The sequence below is a fragment of the Rhea americana genome, unplaced genomic scaffold, assembly GCF_003343005.1.
Source record: "Rhea americana isolate MKP2758 unplaced genomic scaffold, rheAme1 scaffold_171, whole genome shotgun sequence".
NCBI lineage: Eukaryota > Metazoa > Chordata > Aves > Rheiformes > Rheidae > Rhea > Rhea americana.
In genome coordinates this window covers 82071-102139 of record NW_028185828.1, presented here as the reverse complement: position 1 = coordinate 102139, position 20069 = coordinate 82071, and the positions used below count along the sequence as shown (strand labels likewise).

The window sequence follows — 20069 nt, the reverse complement described above, 5'->3', positions numbered from 1 at the left end:
GGCCAGCCGCACGCCCCAGGCCCGGCTTCTGCCGCCCCAGACGCCGCCCCGGGGAGCGAACCCGCCGGCCCGCAATCACGGCCTCGGCCGCAGGCTGCTCCTTTGCCCTCCCTGCGTCCCCCCGACCCCCGTCCCCTCCCAGGGCAGCCCTCGCTCACCCGGAGCGGCTGCCCCGGCGAGGGGCATCCGTAAGTCTCCGCGGTCTGGAGGCTTTTTTCTCTTTAAGGAAACCCTAGCCCGAAGGAGCAGCCTCCGAGTTCTGATGACTAAGTTGAGACTCTGGCTCTGCCTTCCAGGAGTGCGAGGCATATGCAGGTGAAGCCAATGACACTCACAGGTGCTTAACATTTCTGAAGCTTTCTTCTTACTGCAAATTCCTTCCTTCTACAATAAATTGAGGCATAAATCTAGAGGGCACACAAACATTTGAGCARTTACAATTTGTGTAAGGTGACCGTCCCTGGAAGACTAAATAAGAGCCTCAAGAATTTAAARCATTGCACAGAAGAACTAAGGCTATCCTAGGCCAGCTGCGAGGGTGAGGGCAGCATCGCATTGACCGACCACCCCCCTTCCCAGGGGCTGAGACAGGTGAAACCCCCRGCAAACTGTCTCCCAGTTCACTGAAACCACCTGCACCAGCGGAGACGGTCTCCGAGCTGCTCCCAGCTGAGAAATCTGCTGTTCAGCATGGGAGCAAAGTCAGTGAAAACTGCCCACACATTCACTAATGATATGCTCAAAAATAATTAATGACGCTCATTGTTTTTCTTGCAGTAGCAGCAAAGAACCACATCAGGGCTCCACCGCACGCTCCGCACGTTGCCCCGTACCAAGACAAGGCTAAGGCAGCACAGCCCACAAATCGGAGCCATCCTCACCCTGGCGCAGGGAGAGACCTCCTTTCCTGGGGACAGCCAGAAGTGCTGTCCCGACCCAGCCATACACCTCTTCAGGTCCCCAGATGCTGCCTTTATCCAGCCCACAATCCTCCCTTCCTTGTCCCAAGCACGTATTTTTGGTCTTTTCTTTGCTTGGGGCTGTCAGGGTTAATTCCTGCTGCCTTTCCCCCTTAGCTGACTGATTGCTCTAAATTACCATATAGATTAAGAAAACCAGGCCCCTGATCTCACAAGAGCTTCTGCCAGGCTCCTCTGAGCACCCAGAGGCCTCATCCAGTCTTGCTCCTTGTCTGGAGTCTCTGCTTCTCTCGGAGATGATCCCTGGCCTCTGTCTGATGAGAGGAGCAGCTGACTATTCCAATTTAGAAGCAAAATCAGACAAGACAGCAATCTACCTCAGCCCATCCTGTTCCCCCTCCAGTATTCTTCTCTATCTCCCTTTTCTCCGCTAAATCCATTCCCCCTAAACCTGGAGGAGGGAAAAAAACCAAACACACCACGGGCAACAGCCACCCCTTGCCCTACACTGCCTGCCCTGATCAGGTCCTCCCGCAGCCYGGCTGGGAAAGCAGAGGTAGGCATGACACCCGCAACCGTCTGCCGCAGCAAGTGTGGCCACCACCTGCACGCTGTTAACTCCCGCAGTCTTCCCATCTGCTCCAGATCTGCATAATAAAGCGTGCATTGATTTAGTGAATGCAAAGAATAAGCCAGCACCCTGGCCCCAGCCTCACGGCRTCCTTTCTAACCCGTGCAGGCGTGAGAGGGGCAGCACCATTTCCAGTCTRGGTTTGGGAGGTGGAAGCCCTGTGCTCCGCTTTTCCTTTAGAGCCAGCCAAAGATTGCTAGCCCTGACCTCAGGACCAGCAGCACGGGCTTCCAAAACCAGAGTCAGGGCACTCAGTGCCACCACCTCGTGTCTCCAAACCGCTGCAGTGTTGGCAGCAAGCTCCTGCACAGCTGCGGATGTCACCTCAGACCCTCCACCCTTTGGGGTGCCATACAAGCCTCCCATGAGCCTGGGAGACAGCAGAGCCTCCTTACAGCACCTCTGTAAGCAAAGATGTCCCTCCCCAAACAACAGCTTCCTTGGGTTGGGAGATCAGTCCCAGGCGGCCCAGATCGTTTACCTCCAAGTCATGGCGAGAATCCGGACAGCTCTGCCCCTTCCTGGAGCTCTATGAAAGGCTGCCAGCTGCTGTCCCTTCTCTCTCAGGAACAGCATCATATTTCCATTTAAATTGAGATTTTAATGTTTCTTCTCCCTTGGTCCCAATGTGCCCGGAGTTAAGTGAGTGGCTTTGGACACTTGAATTTTACCTGATGGGACCTGGATACCTCTCCCTGCTTAATGGTCTCTCTACGCATAACCAGCTTCTCAGGCACCTAATGAGATAACATCGGGGCCCCAGCACCGCCGCAGCAGCTGCAGCAGCAAAGAGAGACACTCAGAGCTGATGATGCCAGTTTGTTTCCTTAGGCTGCAAATCAGCTCTCACTGCATTGGATTGGAACATTTATTTACTCCTTTTGTTCCTACCTAGACTGCTCAGCAATGACAGCCACGTTCACCCTGACAGCCCGAGAAAAGCCCCATCTTCACGGCGAGTCARCGCTGCTGCCCTCGTTACACACATGGCAAAACTAGAGCCCTGGAAAYCTAAGCGACTTAATGCAGGTTCACAGGGCAGGAGAGTGAACACAGGAGTCCTGACTCGTAGTCCCTGCGTTAGGATCACTCTTGGATAGGGACGCATTTCATTCACCTCTGAAATACAGCCATGGCTGTAACAATATTCCGTAAGACTTCAGGACAGAAGAAGGAGCATGGATCCCCGTGAAACTACGGAGAAAACTTAGAGAAGCAGAGAGCAATCAGTGCAAAACAAAGCAGGTCTGGATTCCTCCTAGGGTTCCTGGAGATGTCAACAAAAAGGCTGTGGGCTTCACATCTCACCTGAGAGGTCTGCATTTCAGGCCAGAAGATGATGTGAGGCGTGGACTTTGGAGAGCAGACAAGGTGATGACACGTCGGGAGTAGGTTCACGCAGTTATGCACACTTTTGGAGCTGTTGCCCATTTCCCAGACTGGCCCCAGAAGCSTCTCTAACACAGGGAGCCTAGTTCCATGCATGGAGCCTTTTGGTTTAGCTCACTGTCACCACCTCTTCTTCTGATCCAGGAAGCRCACCTCTGCCAAAGGATCACATTACCTTCTCCCTTGTCTTTCTTTTGCAGGTTCACCCAGCTCATCATAGACAACAGTAATAAGTGGAGCTACTTGCTTTTTGCCTGATCTCTGTGCAAACACTCACAGATTAAGCCCCAGACCCTTGCTGCAAGGTGAGTTTCATTAACCYCTTCAAAAAAACTGGGCAATCAAGACAATACTGTTTTGAGAAAAAGCTGTGTATCCCAACTCCCTCTAGCCACCAAAATCAGGAGTCCTGAGGTAAAGCCCAGCTACATCATACATGCTACAACACACTGTGCTTTTAGTGCAGAAAAATCGTTATAAATATTGCAATGGCATTCAAACCAAATCAGTCACATCGGGCCTTCCGTAAGCATGCCAGATGAAACTCGGAGCAGTAACTCCTTCTCTACCAGTTTGGCTGTGCTGTCCTCCCAGAGTTGAAAAACCCTGAGAACCTGCCCCCGTTTTAATGACTRGCCACCACTGCTGTACAAAGAGATGGCTATAAACAAAGCTGAGCCTTATCAGTGCTTCTACAGAAAAATCCRAGCATCGACCTTGGGAATATGGTGAGCTCTGCTCCCCTCCCACGCTGATTATGCTGTAACTTGACTATAATTGGGCTCTATTTAATAATTACCGTTACTCTGTAATTATGACTTTCTGATTTCTCTTTTTGTTCAAGTTTGCTGGGGAGGGGGAGAGGCTCCTCTGTTATGCCAGGGAGCTAAAGATGTCTCAAATTCAAGATGACATGGACGTGCTGCTTGCTGCTGCAGTGTTTAACCACGCACCGATCAAAACACATTTCTGAAGTCACTTGTGTCACAGTCAGGAGTGAAATGCTGGGGGCTGTTCGCTTGCCACTTCCACCCCGACACAAGGGCTAACCAGACACAAGTTCCAACACGCACAGGAGAGGCTAATTAAAGAGTTCAGGTGAGCAGGGAGTGCTTCTTAAGCAGCCATTATTATTGAAATGAGACAGCAAGGGAGACAGTGCGGAAGGAGGAAGGATCCGTAATGAAATGGGGGAGGAAGGGAATTAAAGAACAAAGTGAAAGGGGGAAGAAACAGAGTATGAAAGGGAGGGGGACATGACTGATGGGAGATGTGGCAGAGGCGCTGAAAGCAAAACAGCAGTGTTCTTGCTTTAAAAATCTAGAATTCTGATTTTCTCCTCTATCCTCAGGTCTGAAGGACTCGGACACCCTCATTCCTGAAGGCTCCAAGCTAACTAAAATCCAGTGTCCTGGTGCTAAAATACAGTTTATGTACGTYCTGGCCTGCACTCAGCTGTGCATATCCCAGCTTAGAAAGCCTGGCTCTGCTCCAGGGRCTAGCACGAAACTTTAGCATGCCAAATCCTTGGCTAACGAGTAAGCGCCCTGCAGCATGCTCCAGACAAGCTGCTACCAAGCACAGCCTCAGGGCTCCAGCAAGGGTGGCTGCATACTTGTCCTGACCTGCAGGACAATTTGCACGAGCAGAGATGCAGKGCTGAGGCTGATCACCTCGAATGCAGGAGAACCTCTAGCAAGGTCATTCTGCCTTAGCACCTCGAACCCCTGACAGGCAGGCCRCTGACGAAATCCGAGTCAGCTCCTCAACACAACTCCCTTCGGAAAGCCAGGGGCAGACCCCAAATCCTGATTCAAGCGCCAGCTGCCTGTTATTCTGCTCAAACGTGAATGCAAGCTGCAAAGGTCTGGACCAACGTTACCTCCTTTCTGCACAACCCAGCAGAAAAGTGGTCTCCSTAGTAAAAGGTGCTGTCCCACCCAGTACATAGTCCACTTCTATCTCATGGACTAMGAGGGAGAGGCTTAGCAGACCACACAAATATTTGCTTTCTCAGCTGAAGTCACAAGGAAAGGGGAATTCAAACTCTAGATTTTCAGCTTTGGCAGAAAAGATTTTTTCACAGGTCACCCAAGAAAGCAGCAACACAGGTATTTASTGCCCACCTGGGCTGGATCTGAAACTATAAGTTAAAAAACAAACAAAACACTGAACCCCTTGAGCCATCTATAAACTCATTCTAGCTATTTTGCACTTATTAATGCAAACTCCTGCCCAACCAGAGAGAGAACAATATCTGTGTTATTCTCAAGTTCCTCAGAAAACAGACAACTGCAATAGTGTCCTTGTTTCCATCTTTCCGCAAGACCATCCCACCACCTGCTCTGATCCCTGTCTTAATTCAAAACATTAGCAGTGAAGGGCGTAATCTTCTCCAGCGAGATGGCCATCTCTCGCCCCACATGCACCGCAGCAGGCAAAACATCCACAGGGCGGGTGTCGCAAGTAGGCTCGGAGATCTGAGAAACCTTGTCAAAGGACACCTCGTTGTTTTCCATCGGCAGAGCAGCATGTGGGAGAAGTTGGGAGTAGCTAAGGGTCACTACTACTTTCTGGTTTGTSGTATCATGGTGGTAGGAGACCAGCTCATTGCTGAAGTTCACTGTCTCCACTGCATTGCTGGGACAAGGGCAGCCACAGCCCAGGATGGTTGCAAAGGCTCGCCGGAAGTCTGCATTGAAGGCATAGATAATAGGATTGAGGGAAGAGTTGGCCCACCCAAACCAGACAAAGATGCTGAAGACAGTCTCGCTGACACAAGGCAGCTCCCCCGGCTTATGCAGGTCGAGGTCACAAAAGGGCACAATGCAGTTGAGCACAAAGAAGGGCAGCCAACAGAAGACAAAGACACCCATGATGATAGAGAGGGTCTTGAGGACCTTAGTCTCCTTCTTGAAGGAGTTCTTCAGGGAGGCTTCATGAGGGCAGTCGCTGCTGTGGCAGTTTTGGGCAYGTTCCACTGCTCTTTCCAAGGAAGAGATCCTACGAATCTGCCGCTGGGCAATGCGGAAGATGCGGGTGTACGTCACAATCATGATGGCAACAGGGATGTAAAAGCTAATGAGAGACGAGGAAATGGCATAAGCCCTGTTGAGGCTCGAATCGCAGCTCTCCTCCTCCCAGGTGACATTAAAACCTGGCTCCTGCTGGCTAAGAAGCTCACGGTCCTTGTGCCACTTCAACTGCACAGGGATGAAGGAAATCAGGAGGGACAGCAGCCAAACCACTCCAATCATGATGAAGGCCACCTGCTGCGTCATCTTCCTCTCATAGCGGAAGGGGCTGGAGATGGCGCAGTAACGGTCCACGCTGATGATGCACAAATTGAGGRTGGAGGCTGTGGAGCACATGATATCAAAAGCAACCCAAACATCACAGAAAGCCCCAAAAGGCCAGAATCCCATCACCTCAGTGACAGCCTTCCAAGGCATCACCAGTACAGCCACAAAGAGGTCAGACACTGCCAAGGAAATAACAAAGAAATTGGTGACCTTACAGCGTAAGTGTCTGAACTTGGCCACAGCCACACACACAAGAATGTTGCCCAGGAGCGTGGAGAGGATGAGAAGGGAAAGTAAAACAGCTGTCACCACAYGGAAGGACAACTCGGAGCTGCCTTCCTCTGCCCAGCTCTTCCTACTGCTGGTGTCATCGATCTCATCCTGTTTATCTCCTTCTCCGGAAATGTAGAAACCATCCATGGGTTCCCCTTTGTTCCAGTCCCTTGAGGGATTTCACCACTGCTAAGTCCCTATCAACATCCCAATCCTCCTTTTATTGCTCCGTTGATGTCTCAGAAGTACCAGCTGCAGTCCTCCCAGCTCTCACACCTGACTAGACAGCCTGGCACAAGGAAAAGTGCTTGAAGCTCTCACTTCTTTCCAAGCCTCCTGCCAACAGCTTGGCATCTGTTTTCTCTTGCCTCCCACCTCACTTCTCTTTCTTTGCAGCCTGCTGTTCACGAAGAGCCAGCACTCACCTCCGGTACTTGAGCAAGCTGGGAGGGCTTTGCTGCAAGCCTCTCTCCCTCTCCTCTCTCAGAAGCTCTTCATCTGTGGTTGATCTATTGCCTGCTACACCATCCCAGTCAATCCCTTCTGCGCTGGCCAGGCTGGGACTCACTGCCAGAGGCAAGAGGGAACTAGGCTCTCTCCACTCTTGCAGACAGATGTTCTCTGCTCACAAAACAGGCTGCTCTGCTGTCTGCTCTTCTCTCTCTTGCTAATTTTCCTCCGGATTTCACACAGGTGAGATCTGTCTCTCCCTGTCTGCTCTTCTCTCTCTTGCTAATTTTCCTCCGGATTTCACACAGGTGAGATCTGTCTCTCCCTGCACACCAGGTCCCCTATTCACCAATCCGGTCCTCTGCGAGCTGTGAAGAGCATGGCATTGGGAGTTCTCGGCAGACAGGGTAAGTTGCTTGGGAAATGGGTGATAGGATTGTAGGGGTAAAATAAACATTCAAGTGGCATTTGAAGGTCTTAAATGCAAACCAGGATGGCAATTTTCTGTGCAAGAATCTATCGGCTTGATCTTTGAAAGAAAGACACTTAAATTCACTGTACAGGCACCAAGGTACAGCTCAGATATATGATTCTAAACCAGATACTTCTCCCATGTCCAAGGCTGCACAACTGCAAATAGTGCAAAAATGGCATTTACTTTTCATTGCAAATTTCCTTCAAGTTAAGAGGAGAAAAAAAAGAGTTGTATAAATCTGCTAATTTTTTTTCTTTCTAAAAGCATCAAACAAACTATAGTTTCCAGACAGTCTTTCTTTCAGTTGAGGTTGGGTATGAGATCAAAGAGAAGATGCTCAACATCACATTAGCAAGTTCTGCATTCTGAATAAATATAAGTACTGTCAATAAAGTGGTATAAAGTGTCTTTTTTTTCAAATTCAACATTCTTTCTTTAAATTTAATCTCTAACTAGTATCAGAATACTTTTGAGAAATGCCTTGCTAGCAAACTACCCAAGGGGTGGGGGGGGGTGGGGGAAAGCAGCAAAAGCTTTCCAAATCAAACTGAAAAAGCAATTACACAGATCAGCATTAACTCATTCATTGCACTGACAGTTGCTGCAGTGTATTGCAATGATTTCTGCCTTTTCCTGTAAGATGTATCACTTCTAAAGACAATAGGAGCCAATCTGTACAAAGCCAGCTTAACTGCACTGAGATTTAATTAACTTAACCCTCACTTTGCGTAATCAGATACAACAGGAACTGCCCAAGCACTACTTTGAAACAAGAGTGCAATTATCCTCTCAAAAGATAAAACACCAAGAATCTTACTCCTGAAAGAAACAACATATTCACTTTGTAGAAGGTTAAAGAAACTTGCTGCACACATGTCACAGCATTTACTTCAGAAGATCCTGTTTAATGAAGCCTCATTAGTTCCATCATCTTTCAGCCTCCTGCCAAGCGCCTACGCCAAGGACCGCGGCTAGATGGCACCAGCGGCCAGCTCATGCCGCAGCACTTTCCCTTGGGTTTTGATTTTAAGCRCCAGTCTAGCTCCCTTCCTCCTTTGCTGGATTTCATCGGAGGGAAAGGAGGGTCAGTAACTCCCCAGGCAGCACAGGGCCCTGGCTAAGTCCCTGTCRTACAGGCAATTGCACGAATCTACGCAGGAATGCGTGCAGAGGCATCGCCATCTGGGCCTGAAAGAGTGYTTTTCTCCATACTCTCTAGCAGGGCACAAAGATTTGAGAGCCAAGTTGCAAGACACATACAGCAGATACTTCAAGTGCTCTTCAGGAGAGCAGCTGAGGCAGGTGCTCTGCCATGCAGCACCAAACCACAGCAGAGGCTCTCACCGTGAGCTCGCAGAGGGCTTTGGCCACACACGCCAAGGCGGACACCCTTCGGAGAGAAGGCGTTCCTGGAAATTACTGCTCGAGATGCAAGGAAGGCTTCCTCCTCCTCACAGCTTAAGGGAGGATCTTCCCCTTGCCCACAACTTAYACCGACGCGCACATTCGGAGCTGGGGGGATGAGAAGGGATCCAACGCAATATCCTATTTCTGTGCATCTCACAACACAGTTCAGTTAGTAGTTACTGCGCAGACAATTTGGCTTCCTTTGGGGAAAGGACTGCTAACACCAGTCTCGGGCAAGCAAGTTACAGGCAGCRACCCTTTTTCATAGGGTGATTCCTCCTGCCTGCTAGATGCAGTCTTCTCTACTGGGAAAGCTATCCTGTTGTGTTATATTACTGAATAGTTGCTATTATTTCCTTACATAATCAGCTATCATTTCTTCAAGGAATCAAATAAGCACTATTTTATACAGCACAAGYATGATATAATTCCAGTTTGGTGGCAATTCAGCTTTAGGTTTTTGTATTTAAGCTCCTCAGCCAGAAGGTGCCCTCTATTTCCCTTCCCTCCGGCTCCGTGAGATGCAGTTAACATTCCCTCTTCAGCCATCTTGATTACATTCCCCACTTGGCATCAGAGGAGGAAAATTAYAACCCACTTCAAGTAAAGCAGCAGCTGCTGGGGTTTAACTCTTAAATGCCTCTGCCAGCCCTTTGGAAGGCAGGCTGTCCCCATCGCCTCCRTCACAGAGCTGCTGTTGACTGTTTATTCCTACGGGAACCACTTTGCAGCTTACTTCCCACAAGGGTGCAAGCTCCGACAGTGGAGGAGATACAGGAGTTCCCAGATCCTTTAGAAAAGATCCAGAGATACCGTTTCTAGGCAAGACCTAAGCAAAAAGAACCAGGCCTTTCACTGCAGACAGCATATCATAAACACATGAACAAGAAATTTCCTCCTCCCCCCTTGAACAAGAAAAGGGGAGAGGAAAAATAACGTAAAATAAAACAAAAGTAGCTCTCCAGGGATCAGTTCCTCCTTGCCAGGGGGAACAGGCTGGTCCGTGAATTCAGAGCCTACTTTTGGCATCTTAACAGCAGAGGGGAGAAGGATYAATTTCATTTTTGAGTAGTGCTCGTTTCCTGGGACAACTTCACGTTTAGACTCACTGTCTTTAGACAAAAGAAAGAATGATATCAATCCTCTCAACTACAGTCGCTTAATTACGGTCAGAATAAAAAAGCTCAACAAAAACTGTCTCAAAACAAGGCTTACATACTGCTTAATAAAAACCAACGGGACAGTCAGGAGAACTGACTTCCTAGCATGGCAGTTTCCTAACTGCCCGCAAGGTCCCTCAGGTAGGACTATGTGATGCCCGAGTCCCAGAACTGGATTAGTTTGAGACATGCACTAAGGAATAACGGAAGTCAGAAAAAGAAACAGAACGGGAAGGTAAGACAAGCTGAAGCAGAGAGAAAGAAGCAGACCTTTCCAAGTCAGCGCTCACGGAACTGAGGCCATACAGGCCAGAAGGCAGCATGGGCTACTTGGTAGAACAGGTATCTTTTGAAGTTAGGTGCAGTAATTACTACTTGTGCTTTTAACACACACGAAGTAGGCTCAGGGAAATCAAAGCCTGGTACATCAAACAGTTGGATTTTTGATAAAGCAGCCCAGAAATCTGCTCAATGCAGCTGACACCTTTTATAGATGCAGAAACACAGCTGGAATAGCACTAATACCACAGTGATCACTGACACAGGGAAAGAAAAGGAAGCACCACAAGGGATTCTGGATCCTTCCCTCCCCTTTATTACATATAGGCAGAAAACAGTGTTTTTCTCCTGTTTGCTTACAAAGGAAAGGAACACAGAGCTTCAAGTCATTTCACACAATTCTGCGTGCAGCTTGGGTGAACTGCTAGCTGGCTACAGCACGCCTTCTCTGGTGGGAGTCTGCACTCTGAACACAAGTGACAGAGAAGCCAGAACTGATGCAGCACCTAGCGACACCAGTAAAAACTTCACCTCTCCTCCAGGGCTAGGGTTGGGTCATCTTTCATAAATGGAGCATAGGAACTCCATCCCTAGCTTACTACTCACCCAAGCTGCCATCCACATGGCTTTAGCAGTGGACCTTGGTACAGGAGGCAGCACAGAAATGAATGCTGATGGGAATACATTCCAAGTCAGGGAGAGGCAGAGAGACAGCAGGACTGGTTACAGATGAACACATAACTAGTCACCCCCTGCTATCCACAAGCTCTGTGTGCAAAAAGCCCAGCTGATTACACATTCCTCTCCTGAGGGAATTACTTTATTCATGATAGGTATCAGGCTTTGTGCTCTTCCACCTGCAAATAAAAAAGTGACCTGCAAAAGATGACAATTTCAACTTCCAATAGGTAAAGGCAGCACCTAAACAACTTCTTCAGTTCCTGTGCTAGTTTTCTTTTACTTTTTTTTCCCCCTCCATTAGAAACATTTACAGGGTTTTAGTCTGGGTTGTTTTTGGTAACCCATAATCTTACAACATCACCTTTGAAGGCAAGGTTAAGACTGCTATATGAAACCATCCACCAACCAAAACAACGGCCTTTTCCCCCACCCCAAAACACATCAGAGCTCAAAGCAGATCATCCTGCAGCTCCCCAGGAGTTCTGCAAATAGAGAAGATACAAAAATAGCAAACAGCTCAAACTTCAAGTAAGAGCGAGCAGAAAATTGTTTTGTATTGCCTGCAAGCCTTTGTCACCAGAGGCAGCATAAGGAACTCCTTCATTTAAAAATCTTTTGCAGGTCTCCCTTTTAAGGCCTTAGTGTCATTACAGAAAGAGGAATTAGTTTAGTCTTGTGCTTGCAGTTGCTGCCCCCTAGTGCAGCAACAAAATCTCCTACAATTTAACAGTTACAGTGTCTAGCTGTCCACGACCGTGCAAAACACAGACAGGAAGGGATTGAGCTATCAACAGGTGTTTAAGCTTGTTGCAGATAAGTTATGTCAAGGACAGTACTCATGTGCCAAGTGTTTTAAACAACCACACAAACAGCCAAATGTTGAGCAACTGCAATACCGCTGCAACTCAGATTCTCAACATCAGCCACAGGGAAAAAAGAAAAAAAAATAAAAGAAAAAAAAAAAGAAAAATCAAGCACTGTTATGGACATAGAAGAGTTTATCTTCACTGGGCAGAATAGTGAGAATTGCATTCCCAGAAGGAAGATTGGATGTTGCAGGTGACTTGGGATAACAAGTCAAATYGAGACCAGTGCAGATGTTGGCACAGAGATGACAAACACCAGCTGGGGCCAGTTCCAGAGTGGATTGTCATGGCAGAAGATCCTGTTGCTTAGTAAAGTGATATCCACAAAGAAGAGCGGAGCACTACCCCTCTCTCCCAGAGTTCAGTCATTAGTTAAGGAACCTTAAGACAACTTCTCAAGCTGCAGCAACAGGGTAACTGTTGGGTCTTTAGAGATTCAGTCCCAGAGCTGTTTTGGGTTCAGAGGAAGCAGAGGGAGTCTTTTGTACCAAATCTATAAAGAAAACCRCAACAGAAAGACATCAGTTTTCATCAGTAAGATGGACTACATCAATCACATCCACAACTAACAAACACAATTTCAGAGCTCCACAATATTTCAATATTTGATTGCATTCTTTTGAAAAAATCCATGCTTCGTGTTTCATATGCAATRGTAGACTTTGTTCTGCCGTGAAACTTGAGAATATCAGCTGCCCAAGGAACAAAACTATGCGGACAGTCTTGAATAATCATTAACAGATTTCTCAAAAGAAAATTAAAAACTATTTACCCCAGTCCAAGACAGGACTGCTAAAGTCAGCATACAGTTTAAGCCCCAAAAGTCTGAGCATTCACTGCTACTAAATAAAACCTAGTTCAGCACTAGTTTAAGTAGAAATCACACCTATAAGACATGAGACAGAGTAAGCATTCCAGAAGGAGAGAGACAGAAGATGCTGTACACTTAATACCCAGAGGCATGAAAACACTGTCTTGTTTTATCGCTGTACCATAARATAATATAAACTCTACCTAGCTTTGTACAAATTTTGTTAAACAAAAAAGATCTAATCAAAGTACTGGCTCTTTGRTAGAGCCTTCAACCTTCTCTGCATACCACAGTAAGAAATGCAAGTAAAACTTCTAACACAGAGGACAGCCCTCTCAAGACTGAAGCTGGCAGTAGAGAGGTAATGCCACTAAGTACCTGGCAGGAATACCAGGAGAGCTAGCTTCCAACTGTGAAGCTAGAAATGGGAAAGATTGGCTTAGGCTTCACCTCTGCTAGACATCTTCCATTTTGTAAGGTTGTCATGGAATCCTAACAGTGGCTAGCTAACACAGCCTGCCAACATCCATACCTCCATCTGAAAGAGAGAGCTTTTCTAATTCAGCTTCCAGTTCGGCATCAGAAATGGCAGGATTCAGCGGCTTCTCAGGAACAGAAGGCAGATCTACAGACTCCTTAGTCGAGTCCTGGAGGAGGCTATCCAGCTCTTTCTCGAGCTCCTCAGCATCCATCTCTGCCAATTAAAGAAAACATTCAGTTCCAAGCAGAAATAAGCAGCACCTCCACAGCATATGATAAAGGCAGCAGGCCTCCTTCTAGCTGCAAGGAGAATCCTCTGCAACACCTGAGGAGGAGAGATCCAATCTTGCTTTCACCCTGCACAGGTTCTTTGATCCCTGGACAGGCACTTATCACATAAATTAAAGCCTAAGTTTAACAGAGGTATTATTCCCCATCACTTCCACTMCTGATAAAAGAAGCACCTCCTCATGCTTCCTCCACGGTCAAAAATCCACTCCTGATCTCAGGGAGAACTATCCCTGGAGAAGCTTTTGTGCTGAGGCATCTAAGGGAAGGAAAACCTTTCAGCAAAGGCAAACAAGCTGCACCAACAGATAGRCCAGACAAAAAAGAACATCACGAGCAGCTGCCACTCTAAAAATAGGTTTAAAAAAAAGAAAACGTTATACAACTCTGAATTGAAATCCATCAGCAGTCAGAGGCCTGCAGGGATTTGGAGATGCACAAATACCAATTCCCCTACAACCAACAGTCAGAGAAGAGAGCTCCTTGTCAATTCTCACTTCTTCTAAAGACACCAATAGCTACATTCCTGATGTTTCAGCAGCTGCCTGTATTCCCAGGACAGAGAGCCAGACATAAGCAGGGAAGGCRGGGAACAGCAGTAGCATGTCAGACCAGCAATGGTCAGAGAGAGAAAAGAAAGGATGAGCAAAGCATGAAAACCCCAAAACATACCTAGACCATTGATCCCCACTCCAGCCAGCGTCTGAGCTACTTCATCTTGAGTGTCACAGAGCTGAGGAGAAATACACAAAGCTTGATATAGAACATAAGATCAGCTTATGTCTTGGTGTAGCCAGTTACAGCAATAGTAGAGATTTAAGAAAAAAAAAAGAAAATGAAGAAAACAATCAAAAGTTGACTTAAGGGCAACAGGTACTGGTGCAAAAGAGATCCAACATGACTGGAGTTTTAGTAGTGGAAGAAACATGGAAGATGATTTAACAAGTGCTACAAGATTGTAGGTTAGGCCATTTTAAGCCCCTGTTTTATGCATTTAGTTGCATTTCAGTTTCCAAAAGCATGACTTATTTTTAAAATACATCACGCTAAACACTCGCTAACAAGAGTTGTGCACTTGCATAAACATAACTAACCAGAAGAACACATGAAGTACATCAGTTTAGTGTACTGGCCAGCAATAAATGAAAATATGTATAACCAAATACAGCCATTTATTTGAAGATTTCTGCTCTCTTGTTTAAAAAGATCAAGATTAAGTCAGTTTGCTCTGATAACATATGGAACAGAAACAGAACAGTGCCAAAAGCCTCAGTATTAATATCTGGGCAAATTTTCTATGTGCATCCACCCACTACTTGCTCGTTCATTTAGATGTGCTCTTATTTCAGTACCTCTTGTATCTGATCCACCAGATTCTCAGCCTTCTCCACAGTTATATCCTTCATAGACAGTTTCAGAGCTCCCACACCAGCCTGATACGCATTAAATACCTTAACAAAGGGAAAGATGCATAATGCTGAATGAGTAAGAGCAAACAACAGGCAGTGCAAGCTTCTCTCGAGACCCATGATCCAAGCAGAGCCTTCACAGCAGTATTAGCACAGAAGGCAAAAATGGAGCCCCAAGGGGATTTCCTCATAGCAATATCCCAAGRTCAGACTTGCTGTCTCCTAGAGCAAAAGAAAGAGTCTCACTAGCTTGCTTGCACCTGTCAGACGTGAGTCCAACAATCAAGCAAAGCAGCACAAATGAAAGGAATGGAGCTAAAGCAAGAAGCAGAAAACAAAATGAACACCCTACCATCTGGTCAGTCTGGGAGGCATATATACGATCCAAGATCCCTTGCACTGCATCCAGCTTGGAATGAAGCTCTTCGATGCGCCTTTCTGTCCTTCGTTTGGACTTCAAATATCTCAGCGCCTGGAGATATTAGATACACAGGCTTGGATCACAAACCAGCAGCAGCCAAAGGAAGTACATCTTTTAAGCACTGCAATCCCTGTACAGCAAGGCACATACAACAGCTGGGTATAAGAGCTAGATATTTCTATTTCTTTTCCTCATACCACTTTGGACAAATACATTCCTATTGCCACTTGAAGGAGCTCTTTGGCCTCAGAAATGGACTTGTACACATCTAAGATTAAGCATAAAATACCAAACACTAGGCACTATCTGTAGTGATAAAACAGTTTCAAGATGCTTAACTTGTAGTTCTTTTCAAGCAGAACAGTACTGGTACTTACCAATTGCTTTTTCCCAGCTCTACAAGCACTCCGGGCATCCTCTTTACACCTGTACAGAGGCAACAAGGAAAAGGAGCTTATTCCTTTGCAACTAGTAGTTATTTACAAATCAGCTACCACCCTTGCTACCTTGCTCTAATCTACAGGTGACTGATTAACAATATATTTCACAAATAGCCACCCTTAAGGCACTGCTSTATTTCCGCAGGCAGTCTTTGAATGCGTTCCAAATCTTTCTGCAACTTGGATATCTGCTCACTGCACATTACTTYCATGTGGATACAGAACAAGAATGGGAAAACCTGTCCTACCTCATTTACTGTAACTAGTGCATTTACCAAACAAGAAAGAATGACTGGCACTTAAAGAGGACAACTTCATTCTTTACTGTGTCACAGGAATACAAAGCTCTACATCACAGTGAAGTTCTTCCCGCCACCCTTCCCCAAATTACTTCTCTGCTTCCTGGGAAAGGGACTCCACCTTCTGTGACAGCAGCTGTTCACTTTGCATCAATTGATACACTCCAATGTCCACATCGTTCATCGGGGAGACTTTGGCATGAAGACCTCGGGCAAACTTCACTATCTAAAGAAAAAGAACCACATTGAGTCACTTATCTCCAGAATTTGTGCTTGCGCTAGGAATATTTCCACTCGAACAGAAAGAAAAGATGTTTTGCACACCCACAGTTTTGTTTAAGGCCAATCATCATATAATCAAGTATTACATGAGAYAGGGCAAAGCCACCTCAGTGTGAAACCAGAAGGCTTTAATAGAACGCTCTGAAGATGTAAAGCTGTCCTAGTGCTTTCACAGACACTACCGATTTAGACACCAACCGCATGGCTATGCTATGCTTCGGACRGTATATGGCAGCGTCACACTTCCAAAAACTTCAGTTCTGTGCAGTGCAGAACAGTATGGGTAAATATGCCATCTTTGAGATGGCAGAGCCTGCATTCTCTATAGTTACTGTTAAGCAGGAAAAGGCTTTTTCACGGAGAGTAGAGCACTGATTCTAACTTGCGGAACAAGTGCAACTTGGATAGCGCAAAGAATCTAATTTTCTGTAAGTTTTCAAGTGGCTATCAGGTTCTCTGCAAGACCAGTATCCTAAAATGCAGTGCAGCATTCCTGGGAATAGCCTGCAAGTATAAAGCCAAGGAATCTGCCAGTTTGCTAGCTGTCAAATTACCTGGATAATGTTACAAGTGTTTGAAGGGGGAAATAGGAACCCATCGCGCAAGGAGCATTTAATCTTGCCTATAACCAGGTTACAGTGTTGGAGTACACAGAACTGACTTTTCCAAAAACCACCAACATTTAGCCAATAGTGAGTACTTGTTCAGCTATATGAAATGCAAGACAGGATTATACCACCCAAAAGCAGTCACCTTTACCCTGTACCTTCTCTCCATTCTGTTCCAGGATTGTGACCCTCTTTTCCTTCTGCAGCTGGAGCAGCAACAAGTAGAACGTCCTTTCATCTGGACAAATGTTGGCACAAAGGGAACGCAGCTCTGAGAGGGCAACAACAGGATGAGAAGAGAATGCGGAGTTCTGATATAAGCGATAAACTTCCTCTGCCTTTTCCTGAAAGGAAGCAACAAAACTATCCATCAGTTTACACAGAACTTTTAATTTTCCCATAAGGATTGGTGAGGCTGCACCCGCTCCCTCCCACACTTAGAAGTGAAAAGACATCGCATTTGGGGGTGAGATAAGGACTTTCAAAATGAGTTGTATGTGAAATTCAGAAGGTGAGTAAGCATTCGTTCATTATGCTCTAAAAATACTACTGTTAATGGAATGCAAAATATTACAGTTTTCCTCTGGAACCAGAATCACATTATTCATGTTCCCTGTGTAAATGCCATGRAAAACAGAAGCACTACACAACCAGCAAGTCAGTCATTGCTAAACTCCTTGAAGTTTTCCCCTCAGTTTAAGCTTGTCTTTAACAAATGCTCTAGTGGTACTCAGTCATTTTGCATCATTTATATTTGGGCAGAGAAAAAAAGAACATTTTTCCCATTTCAAGAAAGAAGCATGTAACTGGAATTATAGTCCACTTAAGATTACAGAAACAACTCTTTCTGCTTCTATCCACCTCCAAATTCCACATCAAAGCTCGTGGTATKCCAGGCACCTTTGTAACAAGTTTCTCTCCTCTCCTATACAGACATCTCCTGAAAGGACCACAGAATGCCTACTGCAGAGAAAAGACACTGTGTGCTATCAGAGTAACTATAACAAGAGGAACACATCTGAAGAGTTCTTTCATGTCTGCCAGTCCCAGTCATTTAGAGGCCACTTGCATGCAACAGCACCAAGTCTTGGTGCTGTTTTTAAATGGAGTAACTTCAGGATTTCTTTTTTTTCCACTAAAAAAAAAAGAAAGAAAGAAAGAAAAGAAAAGAAAAAGAAATAGCTTAGCAACACTGAGGAAATGACCCAAGGTCTCAACTGTGTCAGCACAGTGCCATCCAAGTCAGATTGAACAACAATGAGTTGTACAAATTCACAATACAACCCACCGGTCTGCTGTTAACAATGTGCCACAGAAAAGGGTCTTTGACAGGAGGTAACAGCAGTTCTAATCAAGTCTGAAAAGGCAAGCTGAAAGCAGGAGCTCCGAAGCGAAAGCAGCCTTTAATGAAGCACACGCAAGTTCAGCAGAGACATGATACACTGGACTGACAGCCAGCGACATCTAACTTACTCGTTTCTTCCCACAACAGATGGCATTTAAACTGCAAGTTTCTCTTATACRCTATACTTCCACTAACTCAAACCTGGAATTTACAGTGGTCTCACAGCACACTATTAGGCTTCCTAGAGAGCAAGGCAAGCTTGTCATCCATTTCTTCAAAGTCAGGGRAAAGTCATTACACTAATTTCAAGGAACATCTGTAGATATGATCTATTTTYAGCCATGAGGTGTTATCTCCTATCACCTATCCCTCTAAATGCTTTTAAATACTTAAGAAGTACAGCTAAAGGCAGTCTTCTATTCAACCCTGACCTTCCTGACCTTTCCCTGTTGGCACATAAAATCACTCACATTTTTTTTTTTTTWAATGCACAACCTAAGGAAGCTTTAGACAACACTCACCTGAAGTAGCTCCACAAAAATCAAAACTTCTTCCTCCTCGGGTACTTTACTGTCACCCAGCACACTTGACAGAGTCCACTTCAGGGGTTTCAGAATAAAGACTCCCACACCCCAAGAGATCCAGCTGCTGTCTACACTGGCCATGAAGTCTGACTCTCTCTGCATTTTGCCACGTCTATAGAAAAAAAAAACGCATACATTACACAAGTGAATATGGCCAATCCTGAATCCTAACAGAGAAAGGGAAAAAAGAGCAGCAAGTAAGAATGCTGAAGTGGACGATGATTAACTGGAACTTTGTTCTGCACATTATACATCGATMATCCTTGTAGTGTCTTCTGCTAACAGCTTATATCTGAAGTTTGACTAGTTGCTCTATATGCTAAAGTGCACAGACCAGGTTTCCTGTCCTCCCAGGCTCCCTCTCAACACAAGGATATTTTGTTTACATTTTTTTCCAAATTCACAACTTTCTCCTGTATGCTTTCTCTTCCCTGAAGTTAACTGGGAAAGTCACTTTTTCACAGCACARAGCATCTTCATGCTCTCCCATGCTCCCAATACTTATCACCTACATGCACAACCACCCCCTCCTTGCACAGCACCAAGCCTCCCTTCACATTCCCCTGTACCCCTCCATTTATCCTGCATCCTGCAGTGCATCTCCCTGCCACACACACAGCGGACATCTTCCATGGTCCCCACAGCCTGGCACAGCACAGAACTCTCCCCGTCTGCATACATGGCACAGGGCTCCGATGCCACCTTTCACGTGGGCCCCCAGGCACCGCAAGGGCTGCCTGCGCACCCCCTGTTGCGAAGCATGCCCCCCACATCCATGCATCGCCTCCCTACAGGCATCCACCCGCATGGACCCTCCTCACACAGAGCAGCCCCTCGCATCTGTATTTCTACGAGCAGCCTCCTGCTGCAGCACCTCTGCCATGCCCAGCAGCCCCCTGGCACCTCCACCTGYGTGCACAGAGCACTCCTGCTCCCAGACGCCTCCTCCCTGCACAGGGCTCCCYCTCTACGCGCTCCCCTTGCGCAGAGCTCCCCACTCGTGCATGGGGCTCCTCTGTTCACCCCCTGCAGGCACCAGGCCCCCTCCCAAAGTCACCTTCTCATGCAAGCCCTTACACAGAGCCCCCCTCYCTGTGCCCAGCTGCATCCCCTCCCTCACAGAGGGACCTCGGGGCTCCTCTCCAGCCCCTCACTGCCCCCCAAACCCCTTCCCCCCGAGGGGGTTCCACCGCAGGCCCAAGGATCTCCCCCTTTGGGGCATTCTGCCCCTCTTCCAGCCCTGCTTCCCTCCTCCCCGCTCCAGCCCCC

General features: G+C 46.6%; 3 protein-coding genes across 3 annotated transcripts in view; all 3 read right to left on the bottom strand.

Moving 5' to 3' along the window:
- The window catches only part of R3HCC1 (R3H domain and coiled-coil containing 1), a 10870-nt gene extending 9510 nt beyond the window's left edge, over positions 1-1360 (bottom strand). Inside the window, exon 1 of the mRNA XM_085301047.1 lies at positions 1298-1360. Coding sequence (XP_085157173.1) covers positions 1298-1360 — 63 coding nt within the window. The remainder of the gene's footprint in view (positions 1-1297) is intronic.
- Positions 1361-5289: 3929 nt separating this feature from the next.
- LOC146598048 (D(1) dopamine receptor-like) lies at positions 5290-6800 on the bottom strand. Its single transcript, XM_085301016.1, has one exon. The coding sequence runs from the start codon at positions 6660-6662 to the stop codon at positions 5298-5300; it is 1365 nt and encodes a 454-aa protein (XP_085157142.1). The 5' UTR covers positions 6663-6800; the 3' UTR covers positions 5290-5297.
- A 3779-nt stretch (positions 6801-10579) lies between these two features.
- On the bottom strand, positions 10580-18942 carry CHMP7 (charged multivesicular body protein 7). The gene is made up of 9 exons (XM_085301014.1): positions 18738-18942; positions 17030-17215; positions 16074-16207; positions 15620-15668; positions 15174-15293; positions 14765-14863; positions 14085-14145; positions 13177-13338; positions 10580-12326 (listed from the first exon to the last, which is right to left on the bottom strand). Exons 1-9 carry the CDS (start codon positions 18900-18902, stop codon positions 12262-12264), a joined length of 1041 nt encoding a protein of 346 aa, XP_085157140.1. The 5' UTR covers positions 18903-18942; the 3' UTR covers positions 10580-12261.
- Between the last annotated feature and the right edge of the window lie 1127 nt (positions 18943-20069).